We start from the raw sequence: 14391 nt of genomic DNA, 5'->3' as shown, positions 1-14391 counted from the left end.
CCAGCTAAAATTTCGTAACTATCCATTGATCCGCTGCCTCGAAAGTCTTCCTGAGGCTTCTCCAGCTAGGACCACCATATCTATGGACTTTGGCCTCCTGGGTTAATAGGAACTGAATTGGAGGTGCCTTACCCCAGTGACTGGTCTGGCTCTCCAAGTTCTGCCGATGAGCCAGGCTGGCTGTGCTATCATCAATAATGTCCTTGAGTATTGTGGATTTGCTTCACTCAGGAACTGGAGCACTGGGACTATCACAGAGGGTAGCCTCAATTTCATTGCCAAACGTGTCATTTTGGAGCAAGTTCAGCTCCAAGGAGATCCTGCTTACCCCCCTCCCCCCCCGAGGATAGTCACTGGTTGGTCATTTGACATTCAACGTGTAGGTTTGAACCCTCACGAGGTGGATGATGGTTATCAAAAACTCCTTGCAAGCTTCCTGGTGAGCCACACAGCTCAGCATGAAATGTGCAAGACCGTGGCCACCATCTTCCTGTCCCCAGCTCGGATACACATCTCTTCCCATTGAGCAATGGTCAAATCAGTTGGAGGTATGGAGTTTACGTAGCAGTTGCTTCCTCTCTGCAGGCCAATCGAGGTGGATTCCAGACACTGGATGTATCATTCTAAGCGACTTCAACCTCCACTTCACCCCCTCCTGCTCCAACTCGTCAGACTTCTCTCTCTTCTCCTCTCTCAACCTTTCCCTCCACATCCACTCTGCTGCCCACACTCATGGTCACCCGTTTGACCTGGTGATCACCTGGGGCCTCAGCATCTCGGATATCACCATCACTGACAAGGTCATCTCTGACCACCATTTAATCTCCCTCAACTCCTATATCCCTCTCCCCACTGCCTCCAAACCTACCACCATCTTCTACTGCTCATAGAAGAAGATCTCCCCACAGTCCCTCTCCTCTACCCTGGAGTCCTCCGAATTCCTCCCCCTCTGGCCCACCTCTCACACTAACCCACTCGCTGCGCTTACTCTTCTCCACAGCACCCTCTCCACCAAACTCGACGTCTTTGCCCCCCTCACCACCCAAACTGCCTCCTATTCCCGATCCTCACCCTGGTTCATCAGCCACCTCCACTCGCTAAAGGGCCAGGTGTAGGCTGCCGAACGCACTTGGCTCAAATCCGGCTTAACGGTTCACCGTCTAGCTGGACCTCATGAAAACCTACTGCTCAGCTCTCGCCTCAGCCGAATCGTCCTTCTATTCCAGGTTAATTCTGGAGGTGAAGGGCAACACCAGGCTCCTGTTCTCCACAACCAACTCCTTTTCCCTCCCTGCCTCGCAGATTCTTTCCTCTGACTTTCACTGCGACAAAAAAAGAAAGTGAACCTCCTCAAATCCAAAATCAAGGGAATCTGCTCAGCTGCCACTGCCCCCCCAACTTCCACCCCCTCCCTAACCCCACCCCACACTCTGACAATTACCCATCCCTCCTTCCATACCTTTGAACCTGTCAACCCCTCCTCTGTCTTCACTACCATATCCTCCATGTAGCCCACCAACTGCTCTCTAGACCCCATCCCCACCCCTCTCCTTAAATCCCAGCTCCAACTCCTTGCCCCACCCCTCGCTGACGTCATCAACCTCTCCCTGTCATCTGGCACTGTTCCTTCCCAACTCAAATTAGCCATTACCACCCCCATCTTGAAGAAACCTTCCCTTGACCCATTGCAGCTATACAGCTACCGGCCCATCTCAATCCTCCCTTTCCTATCCAAGGTCTTTGAAGGAGCCGTTGCCTCCCAGCTTCGTTCTTTCCTCTCCTCGCACTCCCTCCATGAACCCCTCCAATCAGGTTTCCGTGCTTCCCACAGCACAGAAACTGCTCTGGTCAAGGTCACAAACGACATCCTGACCATGTGCGATCAGGGTTCCTTCTGTCTCCTCATCCTTCTCAACTTCTCTGCTACCTTTGACACCATGGACCATTCAATCCTTCTCCACCGCCTCTCCTCTCTTCCCTTCTCTTCGATTGTGCCTTTGGTCGCCTTCCCACCTCTCTGCCTTCCCTCACCTCTACACCTCCTCCCCTATGCTTGGGCCTCGACACCTGACTGTTCAGCACTTTGGGACATCCTCCTGATGTGAAAGGCACTCTATAAATGTAATTTTGTTGTTGTATGAATACGTGTTCATGAACTCAGATTCCAGGTAACTCTTTCCAGCTATATCAAATGCAAGGATTATTACTATTCCCCCCATTGTTATTGTGTAAATAAAATGTGCAACTATGCCAGAAGATAGTTATAAGATTTTGAAATAAAACAAACTTTATAAAAGCAAACTTTTAAAGCATTCCTTCAACCCAACAGAAACTCAAGTATTTTTTCTGCCATATTGTTCATTTTCAGTATCCAAAGATTCTCAATAGCTTACATGACCTCCTGCTTGCTATATACATCCTGATACTGTGAGATTTGATTGTGTGATAATCAACCAACTTTGGCACCGAAGAATAATTTATTTCCATTATGTGGGAGTGACATATTTGTTAAAATTCCAGCATTGTGACTAAGCCTGATTAGCTTTCTCTTTGAAGTAATTGAACCTGGTTTTAGTAACCACTATATTAGCTATTGTACAGTTAAAATACTCATTGGCTCCCGTCATCATCATCCCATGACTCTGAGCTCTTCAACCTCCCCAGCTTATCCCTCAGCTGTACTAAACCAGTGCACAACCTAGGCGTCAGTTCAACACACAGCTGTCCTTCCTTCTCCACATCCAGTCTCTGACCAGGCCTGCCTTCCTCCACCTCTACCACATTACCCAGCTCCGACAGTACCTTACCCTAGACTCAGCCAAAAGATCCGCCCATGTGTTCGTCACCTCCTGGCTTGACTTCTCAAATGCCCTCTTTGTCGGTCTCCCCAGTTCCACCATGCACAGGATCCAACTGATCCCAAACTCCCTCTGCTTAACTGTGCTGAACTCCATACCCCGATCACACCTGTTCCAGCCAAGCTCCACTGGCTCCCTATTGCCGAACGAGTCAATTTCAAGATCCTCGCACTCATTTTCAAATCCCTTCAGGTCCTGGCACCTCCCTACCTCTCCGACCTGTTTACCCCACAACCCACTGGCTCCGGCCTTCTGCATGTCTCTTGTGCTCTCTTTACAGCATTGGTGGCTGAACTTTCAGCCATTGTGCCCCGAAACTCGGGAACACCCTTCCTCTATCATTCCGCCTTGCCCCTTCCTTCCCCATTTTCAGGTCGTGCCTGACGATCTTCCTGTTCAACCATGTCTACCATGTCACCTCTCAATCCCCCTGGTTCAGAGTCGTGCACCTTCACGCAACTTTTAAGAGAGTAGATCATTATTTGGGGAGGACAAGTTTGCAGGTTATGGGGAGAGAGTGGGGGAATGGGATTAATTTGGATAACTCTTTTCAAAGAGCCGGAACAGACACGATGGGCTGAATGACCTCATTCTGTGCCGTATAATTCTATGATCATATTGTCTATGACTCACTCTTTGTGGGCGGAATTGGGGCTGGCGCGGGGGCTGGGGCTGGCGCGGGGCCTGGGGCGGGGCGGTGGGCGGGGGCGGTGGGCGGGGCGGTGGGCGTGGGCGGTGCGGGGGCTGACCTGGGCTGTGGGCGGGGCTGTGGCTGTGGGCGGGGCTGTGGCTGTGGGCGGGGCTGCGGCTGTGGGCGGGGCTGTGGCTGGTGGGCGGGGCTGACCTGGGCTGTGGGCGGGGCTGTGGCTGTGGGCGGGGCTGGAGTGGGTGATAGACAATATGATCAGGGAATGATCACGGGGGCTGTTGCTGGGTGGGCGGGGCTAGCGGCAGCCAGTCAGAGGAGCGGATGTTGCGGGGTGGCCGCGGTGATGTTGTGTCCTGCCGCCCGCTTGGCCGCGCGCTCCTCTCGGCTCTTCACTCAAAGCGAGCGGCGCCCGCAGCCGAGGCCTGTCCTGCCGGTGCCTCCCTCCAGCCTCTGAGCCTCACTGCCGCCCGGGCCGACACCAGCAGCGCCGCCGCGGGCCATGGTTTTCCTGAAACTCCGGGACCAGGTGGGTGAAGCGGGTTTTGACCACGTTGTTCTCACGGAGGAGCCGCGGCCTCGGCCTCTCCCGCGCTCTCCCCGGGCCCTGGGTGGTTGTGCCCGCCCGGGGCTTGGGCTCGGCCAGCCGGAGCCTCGGGCTTTCCCGAGCGAACGCCGCTCCTACCCTCGCTCTGTGCCACCGGCGGGAGGAGCGGGTGAGCGCGGCGCCGGCGCCGAGCAACTGGTGGAGGAGCCGGTGAGGCCGGGGCGGCGCGGCCTGGTCAGAGGGGGCAGCGGGAGAGGGTCGTGCAGAGAGACCGCCATCGGGGCTCAGTCAGCGGCGCCCCGGTCAGGATCCCCCCGCCCCCCGCCCGCCCTCATTGCCGTTTGTGTGTCGTTAATGTCTGCCTCCAGGAGGAGATCCCCGGCACCTGCCGCCCCCGGACTCTGCCATGTCTCCCCCCCGGGTTGGGGAGAGCGGCCGTCTTAAGCCGCGACTCAGACAGACAGACAGACAGACAGACCGACAGAAAACACAGACTCGGAAGTGTTTTTACACGGTTTAATGTCCAGTGTAGTGACTGCGTATTTTGTCGGCAAACACAGCAGTCACTTTGCAGACTGTGGCGTCCGACAAACGGCCGTGAAGTGAACGACCGATTTTCTGTGCTTTACTGAGAGCGATTATGGAGGCGATGTGAGTGGTGCTTCACTGACCTGCGCAGTGTGTGTAACTCGGTACTGCGGAGTTATCAAAGTTGGCGTTTCGGAGATCTAGAAAAATGAAACTTCCCAAAGGAGGAGCGAGATAGCAGCGACTCGCTCTAAAATACTGGGCACATTGTACAAATAATGTGATTTTTCTTTGATTTAATTTTCAGGGATAATAATCCGAGCATTTGATATAGAGTCTTCATAGGATTACACAGCACAGGAGGCCATTTGGCCCATCGTGTCTGTGTCAGCTCTTTGAAAAGAGCTATCCAAAAGAGCTAACCTTATATTGACGAGATGTCTCTTAAGTGCTTTACAGGATTTACTGTAAAGTGTAGTGACTGCATATTTGTAGGCACACACAACAGTCAATTTGCACACGGTAGTGATTCACAAGCAGCCATGAAGTGAATGAGCAATTTTAAGTTTGACTTTAATATCCGGCTTTGTTCGAAAATTGTTAGCCAAGGTACTAATAATAATAATAGTAAAACTAGCATACATCTTATTGTTATTAATCATATAAAAATGCCTACATTAACTTGAGTCCCATTCAGTTTCCTATCAAAACCACTTAGTTGGTGAATAATATGAGTTGTGTAAAAAAAATCTAAGTTGTAACAATGCTCTCCTATGTATGCACAGAAGAGCTTAGTTTCCCGCAATTTAATTTGATTCCAATGTTTGCCGGTAAGTGGGCATTCGGTGACTGGTGAAGACGCATTGAACCGTGGGAAGTGTAGGCTTACTGGCTGCAATGACCAATTTCAGCTTGCACATTTAGCGGTTGCAGTGATGAACTGGACTCTGCATGCTCACTTACAGGCTGCATTAAATTAAATTACGCACGTGCAGTGTAGATTATTGATTAAATTGGATTTTCTATGACTTCTACAGTGTGCCTGCAACTTGTGCTTTGAGTAAGTTATATTAAATGTTAAGGTCCCCACTGATATGACTTATGAGAGTTTTACTGTAGGAGAAACTCTCTTTGCAAATGGGATTTTTAACATCAGCCTGAACCAGGAGACAGGACCTCAGTTTGATGTTTCATCCAAACGCTAGCACTTCCAACCATGCAACTCTCAGACCAGCATTTCACCAATGTGGGACTTCAATCCATAAACTTATGACTTGGATTCTAGAATGCAATCACCTGAACAAGACTGATACCTAATCAAAACTATTCAAAATCAGTGACTATTTTAGTTGATTTCTCTTCCTATTTTGCTGTGTTATGCGCATTTACTGTTCAGTGTCTCACAGTGAGCTTCCTCATCTACTGATTCTGCTGTAGTCATACAAATGGATTTCCAGGATGATCAAATCTCTGATTCCTCTTGGGAAGCACACCTTTCACACAGTAATACAAACTGAAAATAAACTGCATAGAGATTGCTGGTGCACACCCATTGCCTACGACTGGGGCACAGTATATCATTACAGTTTTAATGCTGTCATCTTGTTGCTCAAACAATTGCCTTGTCCATTCCATGTTTTAGCTGTAATTTTAATACTGAGGAATATTTGATATGACCTAGATGAAAGAAGAGCCTATTTCTGTGTAATTTTGCTCTGATAGAACAAGAAGAAATTATATTTGTATAGCGTCTTTCACATTGGGTGGACGTCCCAAGGTGCTGGGATCAGGAGGAGTGGAGGGTAGGGAGCATTGGGGAGGTGGCTGACCACAGGCATGGTCGGGCCTTGAAGGAGGCAAGGGAGGGGGTGAGGCAAAGGGACTGTGGGATGGAATTTCAAAGGGTGGGGCAGAAAGGCTGAAGGCTTGACCGCCAATGGCTAGGGGGCTGGGCGGGGATGTGGAGCAGACCGCTGAGTGGAGGGAGCAGACAGATTGGTGTGGAGTTAATAGGTCACAGAACAGAAGAAGTATTCTGGCAAATAAAATATTAACAACATTAAGTAAACACTCTTTCTGTAATCTCACATGATGAACGGGGTAAAAAAACAAATCAGATCTGTTTCATGTATAATTCTTTACTATATCTTTGTTTTCCCGACTTTATGTTGATGTTCTTGAAATTAATTGAGAACTGTTGTGTGATGAATACAGACATGGTTTTCTGCATGATACAGTATTCTGATGCATTCGTTGTTAGAAATTACAGAAATCCTGATAGAACTAGTTTACTCACAAGACCTCTATGCCTCCTAGGGCGTCTGAAACCCGTGGAAAAAGACCTGTAGCACTACAGTTTCACATGTGATTTCATAAAGACGAGTACTGATTTTACAATGCCACATTTGTGCAGAGTGAATTTATTGTAAGTTGCATTCTGCAATAAACTACTATATGAACTCCTGGTACCAATATATTTTTCCCTTCCTCCTTTTGTTGTAATTCAATATAGCAATATATAATTCAGGAAGGGGCAGGAGTTTGATCATGCATCCTATGTAGTCCATCATAGTGGGTTAGGTAGCAGATAGACACTGAGAATTGTATGAGTTTTGGCACTGAGAGTGGTTTATCGTAGTTAAGGTGGATTGGCAGTAATCTTGCCTATTTGACTGGAGTGCTAAATTGCTACAAGGAGCATTTTATGCGCAATTCATGTTGGTTATCTGAGTATTTTCCAATTTTTATTAAAGAAATGCCACAAGTTTGCTTGACTTATTTTGCCACAATGAATATGTAGAGTATCAATACTGATATGCTGCAGGAAAAACACAATTAAGAAAAGGGGCTTTAATGCTTTGCTAGTGTGCTTTTTGAAGCATTTAATTTTTCAACTGAAATCACCACTATTTCACTTAGTATATGGTCATAATGCTGCTGTGACCGTATTGTGTAAGATCCTTCCATGTGTGCTTTGACATGTTCTCTTCAGGTAATTTGAAGTACCCTGCTTAATGTCAGGTGGCCACTTAACAAGGAAATTATCTACTGGCCAGAATGGCTTTTTTTACACACATGTAAGACACTGAATTACTCAGCATAAACTCTAAATTACAATTCATGATGCCTAATTTCCCTGTGACTGAACACTTAATTAAGAGCATCACAGTACAATGCCAACTGATTCTCCTGTGTTAATGTCGGAGTTGACGTGCTGGCTTCATTTTGCTGTTAAATTTACTTTGTAAGATTTTCTGTCACAAAGTCGTACAGAAGAAGTGCAGAAGGGTGCTTGTGGATTTTTTATTTGCTTGTGGATTTTTTTTATTTTTAAAAATTGTGTATCTTATACAATGGAATCATATATTACAAAACTAAACCAAATTCAATTTCAGGTGGCAATGAGCCATGATACATTTGACTTTTAATCTTTATTCACCTGTATTTTTATATTGTGCCACAGATGTTCCCCAGATAAATCTGTTTCTTCACTTTATGGCTATTTATGGGACATTGCTATGTGCAGCATGTGTGTACAAATGCAGTTACTATATTTTAAATAAATCCTGCAAAGTGCTTTGAGATGATTCAATGATGAGCTAAGGCAATAATTATTATTATCAATGTAAAACTTATTAATACTTTCATGCTAATGAGATATAATTATGTGCTTTTATCTTGTGTCCTGTAATAGCAACTAGTTAATTTACTGCAGTTGTCATTTCTCCTTTATTTTAAAATCTTTATGGAAGTTTTCAGTTCACTAATGGTGGAAGAGGAAGTGGAATGGGGTTTCAGATAATTTCTAATCTGAGGCAAGAAGTTTAAAAGTTCTTTTGAAATCAATTGGATATTTTTTAATGTTGTTAGAGAGATTGTCACACTTCCCTATGGTGCTGGGTAGTGAACCTTTGCAACTGCACGTAACTGCACCCCCTCCTTAATTCCCATAAAACAATTCAGAGCAGGAAATCTGGTTTCCTGATCTGATTTACATGAAGAATAGCCTTTTTGGGTGACGTATTGAAGAGTCAGTGCCTGCGTAACTATTTCAACACAAGTTGATTGCAGCTGAGAAGGGATGAGACTCGAGGAACAGGGAAAAAAACCCTTATGATGAATTGTTGAATGGTTATCACAGCAATAAACTAGTGCTATGTGGTAGGTTCCTTAGTTGTATGAAATGATAATTTATATTGTTTTTATAAACCATTGATTTGCATAGGAAGGTGGTGGTAATGATTAGGCATGGCACCATTTTTTGTATGAGTTGGATGTATTCTGACATTTGAACTTTATCTGACGGAATTTGGCAAAAAAATTGATTACTTTCTACCCAGCACACATATCCAGCTGACTTTTATGCAGCAGTTTGAGATACCAGTGTCTCCAGACTGATTAGCAGGATGTATGCTATTTGGGTAAAAGTGTTTTTCCCTTTGTTGATGTGCTCCACTGAGCAATGAGTTCATTGCACAGAATAAAGTAATGTCTATTAGCAAAGCTTGAAACCTTCGGTCATTGAGGTGTAACATCCCGAATGGCTTTCCTACCAGATAGTCCTCAGGGGAATGCAGTTGAGGTTCTACTATATATGGTACTCAGCTATTCTTATCTGATTGGATTTTGATGAGGAAACAACTTTCCTTATCAAACAACTGTGGCTGGTATTTTCTTGTTCAAATCCTTTGTATGTAAATTCAGTTATACTTATCATTATCATGATATGCACATGTAAAGTACGAGCTCAGGATCAGCTTCCGCCACTGTTAAGCACTCTGAGACAATATCCTGCGTGGAGGGCGCTATATAAGTGCAAATTGTTGTTCTTAAATTGACTGGACATTTTGGAAAAGGATTTAATTGCCAATCTTTGGAAAAATGCAAGTGGGAGTATTTGTGTAATTAGAAGAATATTTTACAGATATGGTTGCATTGTTTTGGTCTGAGAACTTATCATTTGAAGTGCTGTGCGAAAATGGCTGCCGCGTTCCGCACACAAAATATAGTCAATTCAAGACGCTATGTCAAATGCAACGATTATTATGATTACATGTTTACTGGTATGAACAGTTGATTCTGAGAAACACGTTAAAACATTGTCAGAATATTTTCAGTTACAGTAACAGTAGCCTTGAAATATTAAATGTTTCCCATTGGTTTGCTATGAAAATGTGGTGAGGGTAATGTAAAATTTCAACTTATGCTACACAATAACAACAACCAAATTACATTTGTATAGCGCCTTTCACGTTGGGAGGACGCCCCAAGGCGATGGACAATCAGTGTTTTGGACCCAAGCTGGGGGTCGGGATCGGGGAGGGTGGAAGGCAGCCGGGTACCAACATTACATTTGTATTATAGAAAGGATAGTTGAGGGTCAAACACGACCCCAAGGTTCCGGACTGGCTCAGTGAGGTGGAGTGTGCAGCCGTGGATGGTGATGCTGACGGGCGCCAATCAGGAGAACCTTGGTCTTGTTGATGTTCAACTGAAGAACGTTAGCTCTCATCCAGGGTGACCAAGGCACAGTCGAAGATGAGGGTCTTGAGACTGTCTTGAAGGAGGCAAGGGAGGGGCCGAGGCTGAAGGACTGCGGGATGGACTTCCAGCAGTCGGGGGTGGGACAGCGTGGCAGAAGGCCCATCCACCAGTAGTGGGGCAGGCGAGGCAGGAGGTGTGAAGCAGGCCGGAGCCCGCTGAACGGACTCTGGAGGGAACGGGCAGGATGGTAGGGGGTTAGAATGTTTCAGGGTAGGGGGGAGCAAGGCCACGGTGGGCTTTGAAGGTGAGGACCAGGACGTTGAACAAGATACCAAGGTTCCTGGCTTATTAAGGTGGAGTGTGCATCCGTGGATGGTGATGCTATCAGTGCCTGAGGTGTGGAGGAACTGACGGGAGCCAATCAGGAGAGCCTCGGTCTTGTTGATATTCAACTGTAGAAAGTTAGCTCTCGTCCAGGATTTGATGTCTAACAGACATTCTGTCAGGACAGTAGTGGTCCTGAAGTCCAGGGCGGAGGCAGAGAGATAGTTGGGTATCATCTGCATACATGTGGAAATTGACCCCATGTCTGCTGATGATGTCACCAAGAGGGAGCATGTAGATGTTAAAGAGGAGGGGACCAAGGACAGAGTCCTGAGGAACACCGCACAAGATGGTGCAGTCTAGAGAAGCCGCTTGTGGAGATGAAATGCAGATGGTGTGAGAGGTAGAATCTGAACCATTCAAGGACAGAACTATGAAGGTTGAAGTGCAAGGAGAGGCGGAGGAGGATAGAGTGGTTAACAGTATCAAAGGCAGCAGAGAGGTCAAGGAGGATGAGGAAGGAGAGGGAACCCTGGTCGCAGATGGACAAAATGTAGTTTGTCACTTTGACCAAAGCTGTTTCTGTGCTGTGGACTGCACGGAAACCTGATTGGAGGGATAAGGAGTTAGACGTTTCTGCTCTTCATATTTTGATTGTGTGTGATTTTATTTTTTTCATGTTTGCATATTCTAGTTGACAAAAACATCCAGTATATCATCATAAACCAAATTCCTTGACTTGTATGTGTACAATGCAAATTTACATGTTTTTTGGTCAGCCAGGTGAGTTTGACATGCGGAAACCCATCATCACGCTTAATAATAGGTGGTGGGTTTCCACAAACAGCAATAAGATGAATGATGAAATATATTCTGTGTTTGTGGATTGTTATGGATGAAAGGAATATTGGACAGGACAGTGAGCAAACTTCCTGTTCAACAGCTATTACAGTTCAGATGGATATTTAAGATTTCAAGGCACTGTTGAACAGAACATTTGCACATTGTCCTATCCAAAATTCCTCTTCACCGAACCAGAATATATTTGATCATTCATCTTATCGCTATTTATATAAAATGCATTATACAATGATACTGGTGCAGATTAGGATGTTGTATTTGCTTACATAAGTTACTACATTGTTGTGAAGTGTTTTAAATTACTTCAATGCAATTTTAATTTACTATTGCAAATTTCAAATATAGATATTGGTACGAGTTAACAAATATTGGACCATTTGTAACTTGACAGTTCTACAGATGTGATCTAAGATTGCTTTTTGCTGTTTGAATATTGAAACAAACTAGAAGAAAGCTCGGAATATCATTGATGTAATGCACTGTATGTCAAACGGATCCCCCACATCTATTCCTGGAAGAATCATCTGAGCACTAGAGGGCAGTAAAAGGCATCGTTGCTTGTTTGAAATCATATACTGTACAGTGAATTGCACTTTGAAACTAGTTCATAGCTCTCACCTTTAAAACAGATCTGTTTCTTATTTCCAATGTATGTTGTATTTTTTGTGCTTCATATGAAGTGCTATTCCTCAGAAACTAGGGACAGGGATTCTTCCCACTCAGCACCTTTTAACCCCGCAAAACAAAGTTCTACAACAGAATATGAGAAACGCTTGTTATCGGATGGGCTATCAATCCCGTGTGTCTGGGCTCTATCTTCTATTTCTACACTGCAATCTTTTCTGTGTCTTTAATTTATAAATACTACCATGTGTCAGTTGCTCCTCGACTCCTTAATCTCTTTTCTTCCACACTTCAAGTATATCAACTCTCCTCATCATCATCCTTCTGTGTACAAATCAAAACTTGTTGGACTAATGCCCTTCTCTAACTCATTTATCTCATGACCTGAATATTGTGGAATTCTGTCTTCTTTTACTCAATCTTACTTTCCTCATATATTCCACAATCTGTTAAACTCAAAATTGGCATTTTAAGTTGCGTGAGTTGCTAATACTTATAGAAATGTTCAAAAGTACACTACTCAGCCTGAATTTGATTCTGTTCCAGGTCTGGTATATTGATCATAATACATTGAGATGCATATGAGAGATATCTGATTTAGAGCATTTTTTAGAAGATGATTTTACAAAGAAAAAGATGCATTTTTTGTGTTAATGGGTTATTTTTAAGTTAGTCCTATTTAATGTAAGTATCATTATTAATGGTAAATATCAGCCAAAATGATCTGCTTAAGCATTATAAACCATAAAATGTGCTAATTGGTCTGTGTGTTCAGTGAGGATGACTGAAAAGGGAAGTGATAATGCCACACTAGTATATTTGGCTTTAGGCACAGTGTTGGAACAGAGTGGAGGGATTTTTGCATGAACTCACACCAGACTTTAGTGTATGTAATAGAATGTCTGAAATTACAGAACTGGGAAAGACGAAGGCGTCCCATCTGTTCAGCCCTAACATGAGGATGATGATGGGTGAAGAAAGTACTATAGTTCACCATCAACAGTACATACACAGGCCCAGCCAGTAGAGGGCATGTGACTATGACATCTATCTTGATTTATAAACCACAAGAAAGGAAACTTTTTTGTTTTGACTTTAGTGGGTTTTACCTGATATAAATCATTCTCTTCAGACTCTCACAAAGAAGTTTCTTTCAGAATGTTTAGTCAGTTGTCGTTGAAAACATTTGATTGTACAACCAGAGTTGGTGTGGTTGAGTGTAATTGCTTGTGAAATGCTTTGAGACCTTTTGATGTGAAAGACTTTGTGGAAAAAAAACAAGTTCTTTCATCTCTCCCACAACAAGTTTAGTTTTATCGCCCTCACATATTTCTTCCATTTTTCACATTGTTTTGATTTCCTTGATTTAAAAGCAACTAATGTATAGTGATGCCAAAAAAGGTTGCCAGTAATATTTGTATTCATAATGCATTGTTATTAAATTCTGTTTCCTTGTTTTTCTATTTTGAGAAAGATTGATTGCTATATCCACTCATCTCCGCTCTAAAGGTTGCAAATGCTTCTCGACAGCCCCAACTGATTAATGTAAGCAATAATGAAAATGGCTTAAAAAGCTTGGAGTAGAAATCCTATTGCTTCTGTCAGCATCTTCAAAATGTTATGTATCATGTGATGCGATAGCATAGTGTTGTTACTTGAGAGGGTACAGAGAAAAACCCTTGTATCTGGACTCGATTCAATTCAAAGCTAGCAGGTTTCTAAATGTATCCTCTAACACACATGAAAGAGATGTGAATTCAATCCTCCAGTACATTAAGTCAGCAGCAATTTTTTTTTTGCATATTGGAATTTGTACTTAGTACTATTCGTGCTTATTTTTAATATTTAATTGGTTTTAGCCTAAAAATTTATATTCAATTGGTAATATTTTCCACCTTCCAAGATAGAACGATATTGAAAGTCAGATGGATCGGCTTTCTTCAGTTGTGTATCGGCTAAAGGATTTGTCGTTGACAACAGCAGCAATTGATATGTACTTACTGCCCTTCTCATTGACTGACATCTTCAAGTACTTTACAGAGATCACTAAGCAAGGCGGGATTTGAGATGAGTGATTGAGAATGTTGACTGTAAGAATCGGTCAGAAATTTGACTGATTAGCAATCTTAGAAGAGCAACATTCTGGTCTCTTACTCTTATTAGTCCTCTGGAGTCTTGTAGCTCAATGGTTAGAGCACTCGCCTAGCAAGCAAAAATCCTGGGTTAGATTGCCGGCAGGGCGAAACATCGGGCCAGTTTCCTTATTCCACATGCCTCTTTACATAAGCAGTAAGTAGGAACCCGGTTGTTAGTCGATTGACGGATCTCTTTTCCTGGGGTAATAATTCCTTNAAAAAAATATTAATGATAAATTGGTCACTCAATCCACGAATGTTTGTGGAACACTGCTGTGCGTAATTGGCTGCTGCATTTCACCCATAATATATGCAGTCAATTCACTTTACAGTATATTCTGTGCAGCGCTTTACGACATCTTGAAGATGCGATAAGGTGCTATA

General features: G+C 44.1%; 1 protein-coding gene across 3 annotated transcripts in view; it reads left to right on the top strand.

The window, feature by feature from the left end:
• The first annotated feature begins 3827 nt into the window (after positions 1-3827).
• Positions 3828-14391, top strand: part of ankrd28b (ankyrin repeat domain 28b) — a 96936-nt gene continuing 86372 nt past the window's right edge. For all 3 annotated transcript variants that reach the window (XM_042346699.1, XM_042346684.1, XM_042346710.1), the window contains exon 1: positions 3828-4033. In XM_042346699.1, coding sequence (XP_042202633.1) covers positions 4007-4033 — 27 coding nt within the window. In that variant the 5' untranslated portion in view covers positions 3828-4006. The remainder of the gene's footprint in view (positions 4034-14391) is intronic.

The sequence above is a fragment of the Callorhinchus milii genome, unplaced genomic scaffold, assembly GCF_018977255.1.
Source record: "Callorhinchus milii isolate IMCB2004 unplaced genomic scaffold, IMCB_Cmil_1.0 Scaffold2, whole genome shotgun sequence".
Taxonomy (NCBI): Eukaryota; Metazoa; Chordata; class Chondrichthyes; order Chimaeriformes; family Callorhinchidae; genus Callorhinchus; species Callorhinchus milii.
The sequence above is the reverse complement of the archived record's forward strand: the minus strand, read 5'-3'. Positions and strand labels throughout refer to the sequence as shown.